The sequence below is a fragment of the Folsomia candida genome, unplaced genomic scaffold (assembly GCF_002217175.1).
Source record: "Folsomia candida strain VU population unplaced genomic scaffold, ASM221717v1 Fcan01_Sc005, whole genome shotgun sequence".
Lineage (NCBI taxonomy): Eukaryota > Metazoa > Arthropoda > Collembola > Entomobryomorpha > Isotomidae > Folsomia > Folsomia candida.
The window spans coordinates 3,868,920-3,893,985 of record NW_019091197.1 but is presented as its reverse complement, the minus strand read 5'-3'; the positions used below and the strand labels follow the sequence as shown (position 1 = coordinate 3,893,985).

General features: G+C 37.1%; 3 protein-coding genes and 2 long non-coding RNA genes across 5 annotated transcripts; 1 reads left to right on the top strand and 4 right to left on the bottom strand.

The window, feature by feature from the left end:
- Positions 1-81: 81 nt before the first annotated feature.
- On the top strand, positions 82-1,139 carry LOC110850239. Its single transcript, XR_002547958.2, has 5 exons — positions 82-436; positions 503-580; positions 645-806; positions 877-962; positions 1,040-1,139. It is a non-coding gene; the product is annotated as an uncharacterized LOC110850239 (long non-coding RNA).
- On the bottom strand, positions 849-8,633 carry LOC118435862. Its single transcript, XM_035852340.1, has 7 exons — positions 8,345-8,633; positions 8,130-8,226; positions 4,219-4,542; positions 3,683-4,149; positions 3,304-3,415; positions 2,954-3,226; positions 849-2,573 (listed from the first exon to the last, which is right to left on the bottom strand). Exons 1-7 carry the CDS (start codon positions 8,512-8,514, stop codon positions 1,341-1,343), a joined length of 2,676 nt encoding a protein of 891 aa, XP_035708233.1. The 5' UTR covers positions 8,515-8,633; the 3' UTR covers positions 849-1,340.
- A 4,106-nt stretch (positions 8,634-12,739) lies between these two features.
- On the bottom strand, positions 12,740-14,416 carry LOC110850350 (piggyBac transposable element-derived protein 4-like). Its single transcript, XM_035852403.1, has 3 exons — positions 14,214-14,416; positions 13,584-14,165; positions 12,740-13,514 (listed from the first exon to the last, which is right to left on the bottom strand). Exons 1-3 carry the CDS (start codon positions 14,414-14,416, stop codon positions 12,740-12,742), a joined length of 1,560 nt encoding a protein of 519 aa, XP_035708296.1.
- Positions 14,417-14,496: 80 nt separating this feature from the next.
- On the bottom strand, positions 14,497-14,785 carry LOC118435840. The gene is made up of 2 exons (XR_004835032.1): positions 14,672-14,785; positions 14,497-14,593 (listed from the first exon to the last, which is right to left on the bottom strand). It is a non-coding gene; the product is annotated as an uncharacterized LOC118435840 (long non-coding RNA).
- Positions 14,786-20,189: 5,404 nt separating this feature from the next.
- Positions 20,190-21,564, bottom strand: LOC118435707. Its single transcript, XM_035852101.1, has 4 exons — positions 21,351-21,564; positions 21,101-21,197; positions 20,921-21,012; positions 20,190-20,857 (listed from the first exon to the last, which is right to left on the bottom strand). The coding sequence occupies exons 1-4, from the start codon at positions 21,420-21,422 to the stop codon at positions 20,633-20,635; spliced, it is 486 nt and encodes a 161-aa protein (XP_035707994.1). The 5' UTR covers positions 21,423-21,564; the 3' UTR covers positions 20,190-20,632.
- Between the last annotated feature and the right edge of the window lie 3,502 nt (positions 21,565-25,066).

The following is a 25,066-nucleotide window of genomic DNA, read 5'->3' as shown; positions in this document are numbered from 1 at the left end:
AGAATACGCGTGTCAACACTATTTAATCGTGTGACCCGTACATGCATATGTACATACATACATGTACATATTCCACGTAAACAGTTACTATTTTCGCGGAAATATACGTATAAAATAAGCTCAAAAGGTTAACTTTTGTACGTGTGTATTGTATGTACATTTTTGTACATGTAGATATTTTCGTAACATGAGCTACAGAAAAATACTTTGGCGTTAATTTCGGTATTTTATGAACCATTAAAACCAACAATAATGCATATTAGTCGATTACAATTTGAAGAATAATGCCACACTTCAAAAATAACAATACTATTCTCTGAAGTAATGAAAACATTAACTACTTTGACAAGTAAATACTTATTTATTCCAATCCGTGTCGCTGAGGTTCATGAATTAGATACACAATTTCGGTTGAGCACATTACCAAGAAATCAAAGTAAAAACTATCTTAATACGTCAAATTATATATTTCGTCGGAAGAATAGACTAATTTCTATTGCAGATGAACGTCAATTTCTGGAAATTTGTTGTCCTAATATTACTTTGTTGTGAGGCTAATTCCAACCAATTAGGCGGCGAGGTACATATTTTATTTAAATGAATTTTTATGAAATTTGAGTAGGCACTTGTATCTATACTCCTAGAATTTTGCCATGCTGACGGATTGCGTCGATATTTGTGAGGAAGAGAGGATCTGCTATGACAAGAGAAATGACCAATATGTTCCTGTCCAACAGTGCGAGAGGTTTTGTTCCGAGTACATTAAATTGCACAAAGTGTCACCTTGCTAACCTGCTCAGTTCTTGGTAAACATACAATTATGCAGATGTTTTACAATTCAGGTCAAGTTTTTTAACGAGAAATTTTTTATTCAAGCAAGCTTTAGTTAGACACAAACAACTACATAATCTGGAAACGGACACAAAAATCGTATGCCATAGGGAACCAATTTTTTAATTCATGTAAGATTCACTACATATAAGAATCTATGCTGTAATTTGTAAACATACTTCATGATTTTAATTTTTATGCAATACAGAATGTATCACTAATCTCGTCATGGACATGAAATCCAAAAAGTTATCTGCGTTCGAATTATTTCTACCGATTGAAATAAGAATTACAATATTAGTGGAATATGTATGTACTAACTTGTCTCATCTGCACATTTCATAAATGGTTAAAAAACGAAGTACATATTTTATTAACTCCATATAAAAATTAGTTTAGGAATTAAGATAAAGCATATATTTTGTAATTATCTCTATTTAATTCAAAATTTAACCCAAAAAACCTAAATCAAGTTAGATAATTGCCAACGTGCTCATTTAATTAAATATTCAAGAAGAATCTGAATTGTCCCATATATGATTCATAAGTTCATGTTCCATCATCAAGTCGTCATCTACGTCATCATCGTCATCGTCATCATCATCGAGATACGGGCTCGAATTGAACCCGCTAGGATGCGACGCAGGGCGTTGAATTGTTGGATCAAAACCTTGACCAATTAAGTTTAAGCTATGTTTATTAAGCATATTAACTCCCATTCCACTGCTACTACTACTACTTGTACTGCTCGTTTCCGGTGTTGCGGCCCGATTTTCCGGAAATAGATTATACCCAGGCGTAACCTGCTGGGTCGTGCTTTGCGAATAATTGTACATACTTGCTAATTGAAGCGTAGAAGAGTATGGGTCAGCCGGCGCATTCCAGTAGGATGGATCTGGTGGCGTCCAATATAATGGGGTGTGCGGCATAGACATGGACGATGTACCCGCCACCGGATAATTTGACGTTGCAGGTACCGGGTAATTTGAGGTCCCCGGCATTGGATTACTTGACGTCCCTGGTATCGAATAATTTGAGGTCCCCGGTACCGGGTAATTTGACGTCCCGGGCACTGGATAATTTGAGGTCCCCGGTACCGGATAATTTGACGCCCCCGGTACCAGGTACCTTGACATGGGCACCGCCGGGTCGTTTGATAGCCCCCCCAGAGGATTATTTACCACATTTGCAGCTGGCCCGGACGGTGGCGTAGCTCCAAAGTGTGCTGACCACACCCATTCTTCTGCCCTCTGCTGACTCATTCTCATCGATGACGAAGTACTCGGCCCCGGATTTGATGTTGCCGGTTGGACACCACGTGACCTAAGCAGTTCGTTTATTATATCTTCTTCAGATTCTCTCCTTTTAGCTTGTTCTTGAAGAAGACGTAATCGTCTCAAGGTTGTGTTGCTAGTCCCGCCACGCGGCCCGATGGTAATGCCAGGGATGCGCTGCAGCACGACGGTGGGGCGCATGTCTGTAACAGGGCGTGGTTTGTGCTTTCTTGGAGGTATTAGTTTGCTCAGAGACATAGCTTTGTCACCATGTCCGGCCGCGAAGGGGATAAAAAGCGTATTCATCGCGGAGGGATCGTGACCCTGGGGGAACTGTTGGTCGGCCTTAGGCACCCAAGTAAATCCAGTCCCGCAACTGGTGCAGTGCATGGATGGGCAACCTCCATTCTTTTCTATCATCACTTTGCAAGTAGGGCATCTCATGACGAGGCCTCGATTCACTTTCTCCTGCGAATTTAAATGTAAGGAAGAGAATTAGTTTTCAGGAAAGAGTTAATCAGGAAGAAAGTTCAATTCAATTAAAAGTTGACTTTGATTTGATTTTAATTGAACTCCTGAGAATTAAAATTTAATCTGTATAATATTATACGACGTTTTACAGGTATGGTCAATTTCTAAAAATTGAATTTGAAATAATAAGTTATAGCGGCATTTATTTTTCATTATTTGAAAATTTTGACCAAAGTTTAATAATGGCGCAAGTTACAATGGAATGAAGCAGCTTTTACCAGTTCGAACTAATTTTTATATGCAATATTTTCATGAAATTTATTCAATTCAAATTTTTGGGAACTTTAAATAAAAACTTTAAATAAATGTACACATACCTGGAGCAACTTTTTCGACTGAATATCCATCTGGTCTTGTTGCAGCAACATTTGATATTCTCGACAAGAAATCTCTTCATGGACAGCTTTGCACTTGAGACAGTTCCTCTTTTGGCAGAGGGGGCACAAAGTTTCCCCTTCGACACGGTCAGACTCCAGCTCCCACCAACTGTTACAGTTTGCCGTCCCGCAATGGTACGTATTCGGAATTGCCAGCTCTGCCTGGTTGATGGATCGGTTGAGGAAGGACTCGTAGAAATCGGGTGTCACAAGCTGCAACTCATAAAAAAATGATAAATAAAACTTAGGAAAAATAATGCAAATTTTTTTGGACAAATTTCAATTCTTACCGCTTTAATTTCCCTGTCCGATATTAGAAATGTGCACACGACATCTTCCACTCGATGTGGACAAAATACCGTGGCTCCCTCAGAATGTTGAATGACCTGCGAGAGGCACGCTCTACGCGAGAAAATATAGAAATAAAGTATTAAACACGGATTTTATTAAATATTTAATTGTCCAGTGAATGTATTTGTGAACGTGCTCACGGCAAAATTCGTACACTTTGAAAAAATCTCGCAAATTTATCATGTCGCAAAATTTTTCTAAGCTTTTTACTGGAAAAGCATTACATTTTCGTTTCGTAAGTTTCCCCTGATTACATATTTCATGGCACGATTCATTCGCAAAAAAAATTGTAAAATGAGTATCTAAGGTATGACATACTTGCAAAAATGGTGAAAGCAATCCTTCAGAATGACGCCATCTCCTTTTTCCACGTCACACAAGCAGATCGGACATTCAAACTCTAGTTTCGAATGGAACAAGTCGCTCTGTTCCAGTTCTAGTGAAAGTGCGAGCAACATGGAGGCATCATCAGACCCTCGGCGTTCTTCACCTCCTGCGGCCTCTCCCCCTTCCGACGGAATCTCGGCGACGGAAGACATGACAAATGACCACTTCGACTCCCAGTCTGACTTCAATTGCAAATCCAGCTTTTCCTTCTTCCTCGCAGCAACGGCCGCGGAATCAGTGTCGATCTCAACCTCCATCGCATTTTGGGGTGAGTGGTCACGTTTTAAGGCGGTGGCAGGTGCGGAATTATTGGTCTCAATTCTTGGACATGTGCAGTTTTGTGGGGCTTGAGCGGATGAGGTGGATGGTTGGTTGGAAGTGTCGAAATTTTTGGTTTGCTGTAATTAATTAATTAGTATTTAGCTAATTAAGTAATTAGCATGTTTGATTTCCCATTAAAAATCTACCTGGCACACCAGACAGGTAACAACATCGCATTTTTTGCAAGAAAATTCTCCCCGGTTAACTCCCGAATTTCTTAGATAATCCTCCAAGCGACAATTTCCATTGGCACAGCGGACAAATTTTGTGTCGATAACATTAAGATGATCGATCCTCTTGGTGATGGTGGTCATGTCGTTGGGCATGCTAAGCTCTGGTCGAGTCGGCCACATTGACTGTGCGAGTCGCGTCGGAATGTGGGGAGGTTCATGGATTACGCTTCGTCGATAGGTATGATTTGATATTGGTGTGGAAGGGAAGAGTCGCTGGAACGTTGTTGGTGATGCTACCTGTTAAATATCATATTTCAGCATTTTTAGAACTTTTTTACAATGAAATATGCTAAAGATTTTGGTGATTTTAGACCAAAAATTTGTCGTCCATAAGAGGATAAATAAAATAGTTTTTTTTAATTCCAACCGAGAGTAGAAAAATGGCATGCCATTTATGAAATAAATTCTATGAAACCTGGACTAAATATTCCATTGAATATTAACCCAGTGTTTCGTTTTTTCGGGTTGGCTACATATTTTGCAATGCAAAGCAAGAAGCTCAAGGAATGCTAAGTAGGTACCAGAAACTTCAACCAAGGGCAAGAAATATGCGCCATCTAGCGACGCGCTCAATGAGTTATATCGTCGGTAAATGTTTTTTTACGTAATGCATTCCCTGCAAGTCAAAATAGCTGCAAGAAACCACTTCTTGTGAAACATTGTGTTAACCATATCGTCGGCCTAATTTTAAATAACCCTAAGTGCAGTCTCGTCTCAATTTTAAATAACCCTAAGTGCAGTCTCATCATAATTTTAAATAGCCCTAAGTGCAGTCTCATCTAAATTTTAAATAGCCCTAAGTGCAGTCTCATCTTAATTTTAATTACCCCTAAGTGCAGTTTCATCTAAATTTTAAATAGCCCTATGTGACATATAAAAACCCCTAACTGCAACTTAACTTTCAAATCATGCATAATTAATTAGTTGTGATAAACTACGGTATGTTTTTTATAATTAGAACTTTTTTCTTGAATTTTTTGGTATGTAGATTAAGTGGCCGACCTTCTAATGCCAAATACATTGGAAATTGACATGGTCACCAATTTGTCAGTTTTTGACCCATTTTCAAAGTTTTGACCGTTTTCTAAGCCTCCTACATTTCTACGAAATATATATTTTCAGAATTTTCAAATACGACCACACCCCCTTGAAATGAGGGTCACAAGTTAAAAAACTATGTTAATTAATGAAATTGAGCTTCAAAGCGGCAAATTCTAATTGTATGGCGAAGAAATAAACCGACAAATAGGTCATCCTCCTCAAGGTTAAGGTGGTCACATGCCCCACCCCAGTGGGTGTGGCTCTCCGCCTCTTTTCGACTTTTATAAAAACATGGGTTGTGATATGTCACTTTTCTCACCTGGACGAGGAGATCCCCACGCAATAAATAAAATTCACGAACCACACCCCCAGTGGGTGTGGCTCTCGACGACTTTTCGACTTTTGTCAAAACATGGGTTGTGATATGTCACCTTTCTCACCTGGATGAGGAGATCCCCACGCAATAATTAAAATTCACGAACCACACCCCCAGTGGGGGTGGGCTCTCGGCGACTTTTCGACTTTTGTCATAAAATGGGTTTTGATAGGTCACTTTTCTCACCTGGATGAGATCTCCCGGCAATAATTAAAATTCACGAACCACACCCCCAGTGGGCGTGGCTCGCGGTAAATTTCTGACTTTTGTCAAAACATGTGTTGTGACATGTCGTTTTTCTCAGAGCAATGAGGAGATCCTGATGCAAAAATTAAATTAAAATTCACAAAACACACCCCCAGTGGGTGTGGCTCTCGACGACTTTTTGATTTTTGTCGAAACATCGTTGGCCTAATTCTTAAAACCCCTAAGTGCAGTCTCATCTTAATTTTAAATACCCCTAAGTGAAACTTCTTCCTAATTTTAGAAATCCCTAAGTGTTGTTGCTCGTTAATTTTTAAAACCCCTAAGTGTATTCTCGCATTCATTTGAAAAAGCCCTATGTGAAAAATAAAAGCGAGTAAAAACCCCTAACTGTAATTCAGCTTTCAAATTATGCATAATTAATTAGTTGTGTTAAACTAATCAGAGTATCACACAGTATCATTATAAGTATTATGCAAAGCTTCACTCCTCAGTGAAGCTTTGCATAATACTTTAAAAATCTAATTTGTAATCATAGAGTATCATACAGTGATAATGATACTGTCTGATACTCTGATTAGTTTGACACAACTAATTAATTATGCATAATTTGAAAGTTGAATTACAGTTAGGGGTTTTTACTCGTTTTTATTTTTCACATAGGGCTTTTTAAAATGAATGCGAGAATACACTTAGGGGTTTTAAAAATTAACGAGCGACAGCACTTAGGGCTTTTTTAAATTAGGAAGAAGTTTCACTTTGGGGTATTTAAAATTAAGATGAGACTGCACTTAGGGGTATATAAAATTAAGATGAGACTGCACTTAGTTGTATTTAAAATTAAGATGAGACTGCACTTAGGGGTTTTAAGAATTAGGCCGACGTCGTCGGCCTAAGGGGTATAGTTTGTGAATTTCAATTATTGTATCGGGATGTCCTTTTCGAGCTGAGGAAAACGACATGCCACAACCCATGTCTTGACAAAAGTCGAAAAGTCGCCGAGAGCCACACCCACTGAGGGTGGGGTTTGTGAAGTTTAGTTATTGCATCGGGATCTCCTCATCGAGCTGAGAAAAATGACATATCACAACCCACGTTTCGACAAAAGTCAGAAATTTACCGAGAGCCACACCCACTGGGGGTGTGGGTTTGTGAATTTTAATTATTGCATTGGGATGTCCATTTCGATCTGAGAAAAACGAGATGTCACAACCCATGTCTTGACAAAATGGGAAAAGTCGCCGAGAGCCACACCCACTGGGGGTGTGGTTTGTGAATTTTAATTACTGCGTGGGAATCTCCTCATCCAGGTGAGAAAAACGACATGTCACAACACATGTCTTGACAAAAGTCGAAAAGTCGCCGAGAGCCACACCCACTGGGCGTGTGGGTTGTGAATTTTAATTATTGCATCGGGATGTCCTTATCGACCTGCGAGAAATGACATATCACAACCCATGTATTGACAAAAGTCGAAAAGTCGCGGAGAGCCACACCCACTGGGGTGGGGCATGTGACCACCTTAACCTTGAGGAGGATGACCTATTTGTCGGTTTATTTCTTCGCCATACAATTAGAATTTGCCGCTTTGAAGCTCAATTTCATTAATTAACATAGTTTTTTAACTTGTGACCCTCATTTCAAGGGGGTGTGGTCGTATTTGAAAATTCTGAAAATATATATTTCGTAGAAATGTAGGAGGCTTAGAAAACGGTCAAAACTTTGAAAATGGGTCAAAAACTGACAAATTGGTGACCATGTCAATTTCCAATGTATTTGGCATTAGAAGGTCGGCCACTTAATCTACATACCAAAAAATTCAAGAAAAAAGTTCTAATTATAAAAAACATACCGTAGTTTATCACAACTAATTAATTATGCATGATTTGAAAGTTAAGTTGCAGTTAGGGGTTTTTATATGTCACATAGGGCTATTTAAAATTTAGATGAGACTGCACTTAGGGCTATTTAAAATTATGATGAGACTGCACTTAGGGTTATTTAAAATTGAGACGAGACTGCACTTAGGGTTATTTAAAATTAGGCCGACGATATGCAGATGCTTTTGTTTTTATGAACAATGTTTAATGAGGGACATGCATAAAGAAATTTGACCGGCAGTTTTATGACATCACGATTCCACTCGATTCAGATTGTGTGCATATCAATTATCATTATCAACTCAAATATTTGTGAATCTTACCCATCGTATTTCCGCCTCCGTCAAGATTCCTTCACACCAAACGGGACATTCAATGACATCACTAATTGAAGAATTGACTACTCCCGAAATGCAATCTCTGTCAAGTTAGGAGAAAAAAAATTAATTTAACCCACATCAACGCTAATTTTTACACATGAGATTATCATCCCAGCCGGAGAATTAAGCTTTATTATTTCAAAAAATGTACTACTTACGAGCAAAAATCATGGAAACATTGTTCCAACACGATGCCCGCTCCCGGGGGAAGGGTCGTCGTACAGAATGAACAGTTCGTTGATTCCGTATTGTGATGAACTCTTCCCTTTAAAGGCGACATGTCATCTTCAGAATCAGAAGACGAAATCGTTATCACATCGGTCTCCATGGTAGAGAATTTTCAAAAATTCAAAATTTTAATTGTTCATAAAGTTGACTTTGATTTAATATTTTTTTTAAATAGATCGTAAATATTTATTTGTATGGATCACTTAACTTGACACCTTCACGTAGCCTCCTTTCATGACTAACATTGACGGTTGGAAGCACGTGCATACTATTTTTTATTTTTATCACCAAACACGCCACGCCATCATGTGTCATGACTCCTTTCTCTTCTTCGGAATTTCTGAATGCATGTATATTTATGTAAATATGTATGTACATACATTTGCCTGAGGCAAAGGGCAAGAAGTCATGAAAATGCGTAAAAAGAAATAAAGCGTCTCTAACTTTCATGATAAGGAAGATGGAAATAGATAATTAAAACTTTTTTATGATGATGTCAGTTTAGCATCGAAAGCTCGAATAAATTGGTGTATCAAACCATACAAACCTCCTTAAAAAATTGTGTATTTTTTGTAAAAAACTGCTGATTCATCTAATTGATGTAGCTACAAATGTACATATTTATGTAAGGGCATCATCTCGTCTGAAGAAGGTAAATACATAAATTGAACATTTGTATATGTAATAAATATGCATGTATATATATCTATGAAAAAGAATTGGAATATTATGCAAGTACATAAATATGTGCAATTTAAGTGCGCATGAGTTTTTGGATGGATAATCCATCATGTCCATCAATATTTTCAGAATGGAAAAGATGAGAAGGAAAAAACAAATATTTAATTCAGTTACAGCGACAACATGTAAACATATTTACATGTATTTTCGAAAATTGGTATTTTTCCATTTTCGGCGAATATGGAAAAATCTATGGGCTATTCAGTACGAGTAAGAGTACTATGACGCAAGTAAATGTGATTAAATTATTTGAATATGAGATTATCAAATAATTTCCTGGGTTATTAGATCTATTCGACTGATCATACCTTAAACAATGGAGGAAATCAAATAAATTCAATTGATTCCGGTACGAATACATAGTTTATGCAGGTACAAAATGAGCCAAAAGTGCAAGCTCTTTTCGCGTCGATTTCACCGAATTTCACATAAAAAATCCTTAATTTATTGTTGGGTAGAAACATCAATATACCATAGGTATTTTCGAATTATATGCAACCACCCCCCCTTCAAAAATTGTTAAAGGAAATTGTGAAGAATGAGAAAGTCAATGTACACTCGGCACAAAAAGAATAAGACCCCAACTTGCATTTGCAATTTGACTTCCCCCTGGAATACGAACATTTTGATGCATCAAGAGTTTCAAAATTCGAAAATTGGCGGTTTTGTTACCTACACATAAATCCTTAAAAAAGTCATGGTCCCAGCCATTTTCCGACTGACAACCTGATGCCAGAATTTTCTCCTTCGGAAGGGCTGCATTTTCAGCTTTTGTTGCCCGAAGAGAAATGCCTGGGACCATGAGATTTTTGGGGTCAAAGTTTCTGTGGGAGTGACTTATACGGCAAGTGCCGTAACAAACGAGGGCTAATGATATACCAACATTTAAGTTTTTTTTGTATTTTAATAAGACAACATTTAAGTAACCCAGTATAGTTAATTAAATATGACGCATGATTGAGTGAGCGCGACAAAGTGAGACGGATACGGCACTGACGCGCGATAGTGGCGGATACCCACCAGAACCCGAATCTCCCTCTGCCTCACGCTAAATATGGAAAAGAGTTTTGTAGTACACTTGGTCTGGTTTGTATCTGCATCAATGTAATAAGTAAAGTTTGTTTTTCTTCTACAATCTAAATTTATCTAGTTTCCAATCGAGATGATGAGCCAGAAATAAGTAATATTTATGCGCAATTTATTCAGGTACTTAGGGCCCTTATACATGTATGTAAATGGAATAAGTACTCAATTTATGTATCATAAATTTCCAAATTGTTCTGAAACTTGTAAACAAACACGCGTAGAAAGAAAAAAACATTTAATTTTCTCCTTGTACAAACCTATCTACATATCCGAGTATCAAACTGCTATTGAAAAACTATTTAATAAACCAAAATACATTTTAATTTCAAAAGCACACAATTCATCGTTTTCTTATCTAACCAGGTTGCGAATATCTATAAAATTGGCTTGCTACCTTAGCCTCACCTCACATTCGTTCTCCTCACCTTACCCGAAAAATACTTGTACTTATCCAGATAAGTAGAGTAACAAAATGTGGTTATCCACCGGTAAACGCAATCTCCGTTGTCGTCTGGCCCAAATGAAGAGGAGCAGCCTCTTCTTAGCGTATTGTTTTCACTGGGATCACAAAAAATCGTCTATTTCGTCACTAAAATCGAATTCATTACCATTACTCATCTTTCAACTTTTCTGCATTTTTAGCACCTATGCTATCATGCCCGTCCTAACAATAAGATGCGTCTTGCTCGCGAGAAGTCAAGCCAAGGTGAACGACAAGGTCATGGTCTTCACGACTTTTCTAGGAACTGCATTGCTTGGAATGATCATTCCTTTTGCCAAGGTTCTGGTTAGATCATCGGGACGAGAAAAACTTGTGTCGTGTATAAGAACCATGTTCTTTTTGGAGGAACGTTTCAAGGGTATGCAATTACAAGTTAACATCTTCAAAGGTCAGATGCCACTGAATTTTGAAAGTTCTCTCAAAGATTTTCAATACTCTCGTATATTTTGTATGTGTGACCCATGACCCTAATTTTTGTCAGTCGCTACATACGTTAGCCATTAGTCGTGGGTGGGAGTACTACAAACATATTTTTATTTATATCTGTTATCTAAATCTCACTATAAGGGTGCATATGTATTTACAAATGTCTTCGTATCCTTAAGAAAAACAAGTGGTCAAGCTTCATAAAAATCATAGGCTTAGTAACGTGATTTTTTTCTGACAAAATCTTACTCCACTTACAAAATCTCGTACCCGCCGTAACTTATTTTACGATACAAAGAATACCAGAATGAATATGCACTAATTATAACAATTTTACTTGCCAGAAATGATTCCCGATCTACCCTACCATCTCACCCCAAAAGCTGTGTCACTAATCTCGCAAATGTCTCGAATGCTGAACGTCCTATCTTTCGTGATGGATCACATCGTCTCATTTACCGTCCCATTTCTAGCCTTTACCAGATCAAGTCCAGGGTACGCATTGTTGCGAAGTATCTACGACTTTGAAACTTTGGGAATCCTCGTATCATTGTTCATCCTCATTTCGACCGGAATATTCACCATATTTTACACGAGGATGATCATGGGAGTGTTCTCCCTCATTATTACATTCGCCGTTCATGGCGTCGCTCTCATAAATCTGTGGACCTTGATCTTACTGCAATCTTGTCAATTTTCCCAGCTGAAATTTGAGTTTTTTAAGTCCATTAAAATCTATAAATGCCTCACCCTCATGAAAAATATTTATGTCGCAATGTGTCGCCATCTCGGATCGATTTGCGCCCATCACGCATATTCCGTTTTCATAACGACCACCGCGTTGTACTATTTACTCTCCCAGTTTATCAATGATAAGGCCGTCAGCATGTTTCTGATTGGCGGGAGTGGCAGCGCGGTTGTGATTTCTGTCGCGTTGGAGAAAGCCATCGTTACCTATTTGGCCATGGTTTCTACAAATTCTAGAAAATACTTGGAACTAATGAGTAATGCGAATCGTGGAAATAAAATGAAGAGAAGAATGATTAAGGCACTATTGTCAAACTCGATCAATTTTGAAATAATTAATACCGTGGAAACGATGCGAAACGGTATCGGTTTAGAATACTTTTTGAAATTCGTAACTAGAGTGACGGACTATGCGATTGATCTCATTTTGGCGAAGTAATAAGCTTTCATTAACCAGTTGCCTGCCACATTTGAAGCCATAAAATAGTTGCTAAGCCCCCAAGATAAGGCTTCGAATTTCGTGATCCTTGTACCACTTTTCTTGGAGAAGCATTTTCATTGCGACCCAAGATATGAAATGCTGACAAGTACGCTATAGCCCAAATTAATGCAAGGGTGATACTGATAATATGATAAGTGGAAATCATTTTAATTATCATTACTTATGCCGCGAAGCAATTTTTTTCACAATAAAACACCATACAACATCATGATAGCCAATTCGAATATAGGCCAGAAAAACTCCGCAAAACAACTATAAATCACGAATTATAAAATGTGGTTCGGCAAAATATTTTCACAGAATCACAAGTAATTTCACATTTTAAATAGAAAACAGCTCTTCCTCCTCCTGCATTTCTTCAACATGTGATTCAAAATTCGCTTCATGAAATCTCACTTCATTCGCTTCACCGAATCCTAATCCAATTTCAGAGTTAGTTGACCTAGGTACTGATTGGTCCATGAGGCTTTGACTGGTCGTTGTTGAAGATGCAGTAGCGGAAGCATGTTTCCTTTTAACCGGTGGTTTCGGAAGTGTATGGAATCTCTTGAAACACGAGTCTTGGCTCTTTATGCAGAAAAATTTCAGACACGTTTCGCACCTGAAAGCTGTTGTACACCTTCTTCCTTCCAAACCGCAGAGGTGACAGTCCCGGAAGACCGAGGAATCGTCTTTTAGAATCTTTTTTGGAAAGTGGGTGCCGATTCGCCGTTCCGACTGAGTGTTCGACTTCCTCCCCAATGATCTACGTTGTGGTGGATATTTTTCTAATATTTCACGGACAAGTACTCGTACAAAGTCTTTATAACTTAATTTTTCCTTCGTAGGGCGGAAAGAAGAGTGAATGATGTGCGAATTGTAAATTGCAATGTCCAAGAAGTAGAAGAATACTTTTTTATACCACTTGAAAGATTTGCGGACAGATGTGAATGGCTTAGTCATTCTGTCGACGTTGTCCACAGCGCCTATTGTCGCATTATAAACGAGAACAGTTGATGGTTTCTCTCGGTTGTTGTTGGGGTTTGTGGTTGTGATTTCTTCCATTTGGTGTCCCATAAATGTGTTCAGCATGAGCACTTCTCTCCGGTCAGACCACCTAAAAATCATGAAATGAAATTCATCCGGTTTATTGTATTGTTTTATTGGTAAATTTACAAAAACGTACCGTTCCACTAAAATGTCTGAAGAAGAATAAGTCACAACTTGTCCCTTTGCTAATTTGTCCGTCCATTTTGGCATCAGCTTACTTCTTTTCTGTACGGTGCCAAGTATGTACGTACCAAGTTGCTTCAATCGCAATGCCAAGGTCGGAGACACGAACCAATTATCGATAGTGATTCTATGAAATTTGTTAAAATAGCCATGAAGAAGAGTCATCACAGTAGCGCCACCAAATCCAAGTTCTTGAATCCAGCTTGAATTCTCTATTTTGGTAGTTCTTCCTTGGTAAGGAAGAGCTTTGAGGACAAATCTGCTAGCCGAATCGCAGAGGAGATATAGCTTCATTCCAAATCTGGCTCTCTTGTCTTTTAAATATTGCTTGAAAGATAACCTCCCTTTGAACGAGAGCAAAGTTTCATCCACCGTGAGAAATGATCCCAAATTTATTGCTTTCCGGAAATTTTGAAACAGCTTGTCCATAAAACTTCCAAACTTTATATAACGATCTTTATTGTTGGGTGGGACGGTATCATTGTCCACCAGATGGAATCCACGAAGGATTGACTCAAATCTAGTAAGAAAATAGCTAGGATAAGTAGTGCACATAAATATATATTGTATTTTATTGCTATACCTATTCCTTGACATGACCAAAAAATGGCCAAAAAATGGGATAGAAAACATCAAATCAGTAGACCAATAATCCTTTATTTCCGGTTTGATAATGAGCCCCATCATCAGCGCCAGGGCAAAGAATTGCCACATTTCTTCACCATTCACCACAGTCCAATCCTTCATCGTATTCCGATCCGCGCGTTTTAGGTATTGAACATACATGTTTGTCTGAAGGACGATTTCATCCAAAATTTCGGGGTCCAAGAATTTTTGTAAAATCTCCAGTGCAGTAGATTCCTTTGTAATCCCAAAATCCAATTTTAGGAACACCTCCGGTTCCTCATAATCAGTAACTTGAGGTAAAAATGGAACATTTTTCCGGTAGCGGATAACATTGGTCTAAAATATGAATAAATTTAGGCAAAACGCACTACTTAGTAATATGCATATATACAAATATACAAATAATATACGTACAGCGGGGTGTTCATTGGGGTCACGCAACTCGTCCTCAGAATCTACATCCGCGCCTTCTTCATCTTCATCTTCCGGAAAGTTGATCATGTTCTCGTCATCGTCGTCGTTTTGTTCATGTATCAAGAATTCCTCATCGGAGTCGCAATCTGAGAACTGCCCGAGAGAAAATTCGACGTCTTCACTGTCTGTCGTATTTTCAAGTGTGAGAAAATTTGATATATATTTATATATATGCTTGTCGATGATAAATACTTACCAGACATGCCTGAAGAGCTATACAATTGTAATATACAAGCTCCAAAAAAAACTACAGCTATTTAGAAATTTTTACCGAATTTTTTTTTTGAATTACACGACTTTGATGTGCTCGGGCGGAAAATTGTGTTTTTGGAAGTACATGACATTGATGTACTTGGGCGCATGGTTACCGCAGTCGGAGTACACGACATTGATGTATTTGGGCGCATGGTTACCGTTCAAGGAGCACATGACTTTGATGTACTTGGGCCCTTAGCGACGTTTTGTGCAGCACATGACATTCATGTGCTTGGGAGGCAACTGGTTAATGACAACAAATTACAGGAATGTGGTAAAAATGACAATGATATAATTAGCATGTGCGTAAACAAGCAGTTGCTGTAAAATTAAATTACCCTATAAAACTTGGCACCTTAATGCTAATGAGTTTACACTGGATTTGTAAACTTAGTTTTCTTAATAATTTTGACAAGTTTTAAAATTTGTGGACTTCATCGATATGGAAATAATAATTAATTTTATAAACATCGTAATCGGATTTGTATGTATGTACGTACGTTTAACTGATCAAATTACAAATATACTTACCTTACATATAAATATGTACACGTATATATCGAAGGTTAATTTTTTCCGTTAAATGTCACCGAATTTAATTTAAGAAATTGCAAAGTTTTACATATAACCATTCTTTTCTTATTATCATTGCATACACATTACACAAATTATACATACATATGCATTTCTTAAACGTGACGCTTCTTAAATATTACTGGCAAAGTATAGGTACAAATATGTACCTATATATTTTTATCGAATACACTGCATAATTGTTGAATTTAAAAAATTAGCGCAGTCACCCACTTACAATTTATAACTAATATATCCATAAATGTTGTGCATGGGAGCCAATCAGTATAACCTACAGATACTTGAACAATCAGCTATTAAAATCATTAAGTTATTACTTGAAACTTGAAATAATTCTGTTCGTCTTCAAATCATTCCAACTTAACTTAATTACTCATCATTGTTGTATCGTTTGTTCATATAAAGTAGTATAATAAAACTTAATGATAATAATAATAAATTCATTAAACTGAAAAACTTGTCGAACAATTTCATTTCAATTTCAACTTACTCATTTGTTAAAGTAAATTCTTGAATAATGGTCTTGAATGACCATTACATGATGATAGTTACGTGCACGGAATGACATTGACACATTTACAGAATAAACCAAAAGACCGAATTTCGCTAAAATATCGGTCAGGGTAATGGTAAATATTTGTACAATACGTGCACATGTATGTATAGGTACGTATTTAGGTATGTATGTATAAATGTATGTAGGTATGAATACTTATGATTTCTTGGAGTCATTTCAAAATATATAGGTGAATTATAGTACATCAACTTAACCTACATATTTAAAAACAAACATTCTTCTTGAAAAGGTTACGAGTCAGTGTCATTGGGGACGATTACCTTCAATTTTTGCACGTACATACATAAGGAAGTTCATATAAAAACAGGTCTCGGTCTGAATAAAATGGAACTCCATTTAAAATATCCAACCCGAATACAACACGAAAATTTAAAAAAAATGGAGCACAAGCCATCAAAAAATATAAAAATTATCCCAACCATTGCCTGGGATCAAACAATTCTTGAAATTCCAACCTTGCAGCAAAAACCAAACTTAATTTTATCAAAAAATCTGGACCATTGCATCAAAATTTTATCATTTTTTGGCTATTTCCCATTCTCCCTGGACCGAAATAATGGTGTGGCCTCCTTCAAGTTCCTAAGTTTTCAAGCTCTCTACTCCACCTTAATCCTCTTCCTCAGTTGTATCGCATTTTGCACCTTTTTCTTGGTTGGTTCCACCTTCCAAGAAATTTATAAACGAGCAAAGGGCCACATGAACAGGGTTGATTACATCGTTCTTGTCTCAGAAGCGTATCTAGGTCAAGTCGTGTTTGCCGCCTTGGTATTACAATCGTTCCTACTACGGGACAAATTTGTCCTTTTTTGGAACAACTTGCAAAACCTGCTGCAAGAAATAGGAACATTTGACTCTCCTCGTTCCATGAGATCTCAAATGAACAAGGTTTTAGCCTTGTTTGCCCTCAGTTATTTTATCATTGTCACGATTATGTCCTACGTTTCGAGCGGCAGTCCGAAAAGGGACGTACCTCTGCTAAATCTGGTCTTAATCTGTGCCTGGTCACTCTTCGTGGTCTCGTACTATTTCACTTTCATCTTCTGTTCCCTACGGATTCACACGTTCATAATTTTGTTTAAAGAATTAGGGGCAAGATTGAGGTCCAGTCTTAACGGGAAAGATACTACCGAAGTGTACCGCACTTTAGCGCATTTTGAACAAGCTGACCAACTATTCCAAGAATTTAAAGACTTGATTGGATCGAAAATGTTGATCTGTGTGGGAAAAGTTTGCTACAGCACGTTCCTAATTTTTCGGATGGTTGTTCTTCTCCTGAAATTGGAAGGGAGTGGGAAAAAATTGTACCGTGCGTTGTTCGGAGCGACGCTACTTTATTCGGGGCATCTTTGGGGGTTATTATTTCTTGGGGTCATGTGCCATCATTCGGAAATGGTGAAAAATGTGGTAAGAAATTAAGAGATTGTGTACAATTTATGAAAATAATGATTTATGAAAAATGATTGGCAACAATATTTAGGCGAACGACTGCTTGGATTGTATAAGATCATCGGAACTTGGACGAGTTGGGCGACCTGAGTTAATTCCAGTGGTAGTTATGAAAATATTATTAACAAAAATACGCTTGGATTTTGAATACTATTTGCATATGTATTGTGTATTTATGTAGATGACAACATTTTTAATTCAAATGCGATCAAGGTCGTTCCAAATTACGGCAAATGGACATTTTAATATCGACTGGACTGTGTTTGCTTCGGTAATTGGTTAAGTCATAATATTACAGGATTTATGTATCCGTAAAAAGTTGGATAACTTAATGCTGATTCTTACATATTTTTGATCTGGCTCAGATAGCGACCTTTATCATAAGTTATTCCGTTGTTTTGGAGGGACTTGGATCTACATAAACTTGATGGATGTACATAGATGGCACAGTAAATTATTTAGGACTGTGGTAGCTGTTACTTGTACAATGAGATGACGAAAACATACTCCGCGTACATCATGAATGTATATTTCTACTGGATTGGCCATCTCCTATCCTGCCCCGTTGATTTTTGTGAGACACACATGAATCAATAAGAGTTAGGTAGAAATAGATTCATGTTTGAACCTCATTAGTGAACCTCACTAATGCTCAACGTAATTTCTGTTTCGGAGTAAGTTGTTAATCATTGAATACTAAGTATGGAGTGTATTTATTATGGTAAACGTTGACTATACTTGAAGTGAGTTAGTTATGTGCTGTGCGGATGGAGCTAAACTCACGAGAAACCCTAGTCTCAGCACAAGGTACTTCAGGAGGCAGTAGGTTTAAGCTCCACCCGCACAGTACATAACTCACTCACTTTATGTATAGCACGATCTACATGCATATGGGTACTTATTATAACCTCTCTACATAATTACTAATCCTAAGTAGCTTGTTCATCAATACTTCAAGTTCACATTTATTGTAAAGCTATTTTATATTTTTGGCCATCCGTATAAAAAATGCTCGACATGTGCACGGACTAATACATATCATGATGTTTAGTTTGCCAGATGAAAGATGAAGATTATATTAACCCCTTTGTGACCGAAATAATTGAAATTTGCTTTCCTTTGGGGACCAGAATTTTATCAGTTAGTTGTTGCTACATAACCAATTTAATTTTACCAATAGTGTAGCTACGTCACCAAAATGATTTTAAAGTAAGCGTAGTTACGTCACCGATTTCACAGTGGGTGTGCAAACCATAAAGGACCGAATTTATTTCGGCAACTTTTGATGATTTTATTTAACATTAAGCATTTATTTATGCATATTAGTAAAAATTATCTGCAGTTCATTACAATAATATTAAGTTATTGATTCATACATTTTTATAGTTTAGCAAGGTCCAAGTGGTTTTCACTGATCTTGACCGGAGTTAGTTAGTTCATGCTCAGAAATAAGCGGACCCGTATTTTTTCGTTTTCTAAAATGGACATGTTTTCGCCCGTGGTGGAATTTAAAAAATCCGCCAAAGTCAGGATTTTTAAAACGCTGTAACCTTTCGAATTTTAATCCGATTTCAAAAATTAAACACAATTTTTGCTCAGAATTACTACCCTGAAAATATAAAACCTACAGTGCAGACTTGATATAGCCCGAGTCAGGCCAAGTTGTGCTTATCACTCAATCCGACTTTTTGCATGAAATTTTATCGCAAATGCATATCAATAAATTAAAAAATTAAATTTGATTTTTCCAAATTAAATTCATATTCTTCTATTAGTAACAATTACCATCCTGTGTAACAAATTTCAGCTTCCGAAGATTACAAAAAAAGTATGGGTTACCCAATAGGGTCTCTCTATGGGAAAATTGTACCTTTTTAATTAATATTCTTCTATTACCAACTTTTCTACCAAACTTCAGCTCGATTTGATCAATTTTAAAAATCGGTATGGGTCACCCCCTCGGGTCCCTCCAGACGAAAATTTTTGAAATTTTACTTTGTATTCCTTCATTATAAACCATTAGCAACCTCTATGCCAAATTTCAGCTTTCTAACACAATTTTGAAATTTTGGTGCGTAATACCCCACCCACTCCGATGACCCCCACCGGTCAACCACTTGACCTATTTCACCCATCTTCGAACTCAACTCCTCATTTGACCCATACTATATGTGTGCAAAATTTCAAGTCGATAGGATTAGTTTTACGGCAGTTATCGCAAACCAGACAGACAGACAGACGGACAGACAGACGGACATGACGGGTACATAAGCCCTGACTCGGGATAAAAAATCAATTTAAAAAAACTTTTAATTTTCAAAAAATTATCGTTTTTTGCTTCTTTAAAAATTAAGTTTATTTTAAATTCCGCCACGGGCGAAAACATGTCTATTCTGGGAAACTCCAAAATACGCTTATTTCTGAGCGTGAACAATTTAAAATTAGTCTTACAATGCATTGCAGCGAACTACAGTTGTAGTTTTTGCAGATATATAGTTTTTGGCAATGTGTATAAAGAAATGGTTCGTGTTAAAATTTTGTAAAATAAAATTTTGACTTGTATGCATGTGTGTATTTCGTCTTGAAAATTTTTCCGCAGTACACAAATGTGTGTAGTTGGTCCCCAACGTAACGGGGAAATAGTACACAAATATGTGTACTTGGTCCTCTACGGAAAGAAAAAAACTACACAAATATGTGTAGTTGGTCCCCAACATAACTACAAAATAGTACACAAATGTGTGTACTTGGTCCTTAACGGAAAGCAAAAAAGTACACATATTTGTGTACTTGGTCCCCAAGGGAAAGCAAAAAACTACACAAATATGTGTAGTTGGTCCCTAACGGGTTAACCTGATAACTGCTTGAATATTGGAAACCTTGAAAGATAATATTTTTTATTCAAAAGCTTGAAAGATAATTAACATTTTTTCAATGAACATGTCCTCTAACGCCGACTCAAAGTACACACAAATATTTATAAAAGTATAAACATATTATAGTAGTATGTATTATATGTGTCCCAAACTTCAATAAAATACGCTTCCCTTCAACTCGTCGACGAATCTTTTCACCACGAAGACAAAGTAGGTCTCTAATGCCAGGTAGAGCCCACCAATAGCGAGTACAACAAATCCCGCACCGACTTGTCCAACCACGGCGATCAGTAAAAACAGGATCACAGTTGCGGCAGCACCGATGCAAAGCGACACATAATTCCAGATCAGCCATGGCATGATGAAGCGGTGATTTCGCTAAAAATATGATAAATTTGTTAATTAAAATGGTACCGATTTTCCCAGAAATATATAGCTTACCATTCGATATCCATGCACCATGAGGCAGGAAAAGATCAAGTACACGATAGCCACGAAGATCTGGATACAACCGATGGTGATGTAGCGACGGGCTGTAGAAATTAATTTGTTCGTGGTGTTAACTATTTATTTACATTGTGGAAAGGATTGAATTTTAAAATATTTAATAAATATGCTTACGATCTTGATGGAAGTCGGGATCCTTGATTTCGTCAGGATAGTTGATCATCAAATTGACTCCAATGGAATTCATAATCACGGAGAAAATGGTCCCGATCTGAAATCATTTAAATCTGTTTAAAATCCAGTCGAGAATACAAACTTCAAATTTTTATTTCGGGTAACAATTATTGTTACACAAGAACAATTTTAGTAGTTTGATGATAAAGCTCATTTTGCGTGGTAATAATTGTATAATAGAAATACTTACGATATGAATAATTCCAATGATGAGGGTTCCCTGTCCCACCGTGCAGCATCCGAAACAACAAGTTCCCAACATTTTTTCACAATTTTAAAAATTATTCTTGGGGTTTCACCCAGAAACAAAAGTAGGATGATTTTGGCGAGAAAAGTGGAAAGGAAAGAGCGAGCAGAGAGTGAGAACTTCCTTGTTCTAGCTTGGCTGGAGTCAGAGTGATAAAATGGACGCTTTGCGAAATCCTTTTATTGCCTTGCTCTCTTCTGGGACGCCAGAAATCTTTGTGTCGAGATGAGAATCGAGTCTTGTTGAAACTTGTCTTAAATTCGAGGAGGTGTACCACTCCACGCCGCTCCACCAACACTCAATCACGCATACTCAAATAGTGCAAATTTCTAACATTGCATTAATTTCACGAGGTTTGAGATGAATGCAATTTTTTATAAGTACTTTCAAATTAAAGTTAATTTTTGGTACTATGAGACAATCGATTTTTAAAAAATTGCTAAATTTGACATTTTTTTACAAAGAAATTCTTCAAAAATGAGTGAGATATTACTGGTTGGGTAATATGTAAATGATTCCTTTATCGAAATGGGTGCCATAATTTAAGTTTTTAAATTTTTGTCATCGTCACGAGCAAAGAACAACGGTCTAAGAAAGCCAAAAGTCGGAATGATGCAGTAAATTACCAGACGCCGGATATGAATGACCGATAAAACCTCAAAATATGAATGAAAAATGACCGTAAAAATCCCCAAAATATGACCATAAAAATGACTTTATTTTTTAAATTTTTGGCTTAATTTTTTGATATATTTTCCTGTAATGCTCAATTTTTATAAATTAAACAAGTTCTGGGGTGATTTAATTCATTCCCAATGAATTAAATCACGTTAGGCGAAAGTGAAAGTAAATTTTTGAAAGTTTCTCACAATGAATCATTGTGAGAAAACTGAATCTTTTGTCATTTTCTGTCGATTTGGTTGCCAAATCTTAGAATTTTAGCCAAAAATGATAAAATCAACGAAAAAGGCCCGAAATATGATCGGGAATATGAATATGTCCCAAAACCCGAAAATATGACAAATATGAGAAAATATGCTTTGACCTACGTGACCTACTAGTGACCATAAACATTCTCAGAAAGTTTGGCGACTGTAGGTCAATAAATGGAAAAAGTCATTTTTCATTCATATCCGACGTATGTAAATTACGTACGACTGTTGTATCTTGTAGCTGGTACTTGTACAAAGGGATCGACGAAAACATATATACATACTGAAGAAAATCTGAATTAATAAAAATGGTTTTAACCTCACTGTTGCTTCAACATATTTAATTGCGGGTAATATTTAATTATTTCGGAATACATTGCTAATTGAATTAAGTAAAATATGCTTGGAGTGTATACTTATTGACTTGCATGATCCATATACTTATTCTAACCTCTCTACAAACATACATCGATTATACATCGATTTTATGTACATCAAGTTCAGGATGTATGTATATTGTGACAATATTATTGTCTACTTCAATCACAAGTCCAAATAATCATCTCTATATCCGGGTGTAATTGCGAATATAAGTATGCATATAGTATACATACATATCTGAAAGACTGTATATCATACATATTGCTATATTAGATTACTTGTGACTAAATACTAAATAGTATATTCCGCAATTTGTTCCAAATTGGTTTGATATCTTTGTACAATATTTATGACATTTAAGTAAGTCTTCCGACCTTTTAACATGATATCGAAAAATCTTGGCTTTAAGTAATCATGAAAATTGCCGGTTTATTCGATGACAAGCCCTGAAACTTCTCTACCTCAACCTCAAGTAGCTCATTGCCTTTGAGTACTGTACATTGACCAAACATTGACCATCGTCCAAGATGAAGTTAGATATACTAAAAATGCATACACATAGGAACACGTACATAAACCCCCCCAAGACACACTTAAGTACTTCGCCCTTTGTATATTAATCTCGCCAGCTGAAATATGACAAACAACCAAAAACGTCAAGATAACAAAATTCCAATCCTCCAAGTCCTTTTTGTCGATTATTATCCATTCCGATACAAACCATGCGTCGAAATAATTATTGAAAAGAGTGGCATAATTTTAATCCGAAAAACGCAGCAAAGATATTCTCACCTCGCTTCTTGGATGCCCATGGTATTCCTCAACGCCGTCTGGTTACTTTTCGGAAGTGCGATCTGGATTGTTGCCCAAGAAGCCAAATCTGACGCCCAGATGGGGAAGGATCCAAGATTATGGATGTGGAGTGTCGGCAGCCTTCTCGCATTTTGTGGCACGATCGCTTGCAAAGTTTGGGTGCTTGACATCTTAGATGTCGCAGTCCACATGGCGAACGAAATGATCCAGATGGACCTCGAATTAGCAGAGGGTATGGTAAATCTAGATTATAATTTCTAAATATGAATGAATCTATCATCTCTCTCTATGTAAAACCCGTGGTCTTAATTTTTGAAGTTTTTGAATTACTTAGTAACGTTGATATATTATTCGCAATTCCACTAGCAGTCTACTTATTGCCAAAATTTGCCATGTTTATTGGTGATAAAGTTTTTACAAAGCACAAGCTGGGTTATTAGGAAGTATTTACTTTTCAGGAATCGAGAGACAATGCCCTTCAAAAACAACCCGATTCGCTGGAATATTCGAATCTCTCACTATTATCCTATACTTCTCGCCTCCGATTACACTCATATCCGTTTTCTCCAATGGCACCGACCCTCTCTACCATATTTTCATGTATCTCATGTCCTTCGAACAATTCGCTTCCTTCTTAAAACACTTTTTACTTCCCGGTTTCGGGAAAATGTTTCAACTTATTTTCATCATATTAATGTTATGGCCAACTTACAACTTCTTTATGTACGAAGGCGTCCGAATCTTTGTGTTTTTCATTTCCGCCGCAGTAAATCTGGGCGCGAAGGCGACCTCAATTTTGCAAAAATTGGTGAACCAAATTGGCGAACATCGAGGTCAGAAATGCTTCCAGTACTACAACAGATTTCGCATAATTTCGCAAAGTGTGGAGGACGCTGTAAAACTTTCGGTAGTTCTAATTCTTGTCGCAATTGGGATGATGCTTTGTGCATTTGCGTTTCTCTTGGCACGCCTTCATGGACGAGGTTCCCCTCTGATGTTGGTCATTCACGGGTGCAGTGTTATCTTATCGGTGGTAATTTTAGAACAGCTTCTGACAATGTTTGGGCATTGTGATTACCTGTGCAGACAAGTTTTGCAGCGTTGTAGAAATGAGCGTCGCTTTATTGGAATGAGCAGATGTCAAAGAATGCTGTACCGGAAGGAGGTCAGAAGTCTGCCAGGGCTAATTTTGCCCGTGGGTGTGGGGCAATTTAGCTTGAGTAGAATAACAAAAGATAGCAAGGCGAATATATTATTTTATTTGGTTGAGATAATTGGAAATGTATTAATAGTGTTTTGATCAAGGTGTGAAATTGGTGGATATTGAAAATTTGCTTAATTTCAATACATTGATATACAGGGGCCGTCCATAAATTACGTAACGCAAGAGGGGGGGAGGGGGGGGTCATGGGAAGCGCGTTACGAATTGTTATGAAGGGGGTGGGGGGTATAAAAAATTTGTTACGTAACACATTTTATAAACTCGACTAAAATTCGCCAAATACGATACGCCGAGCAGAGCATATTGAATTC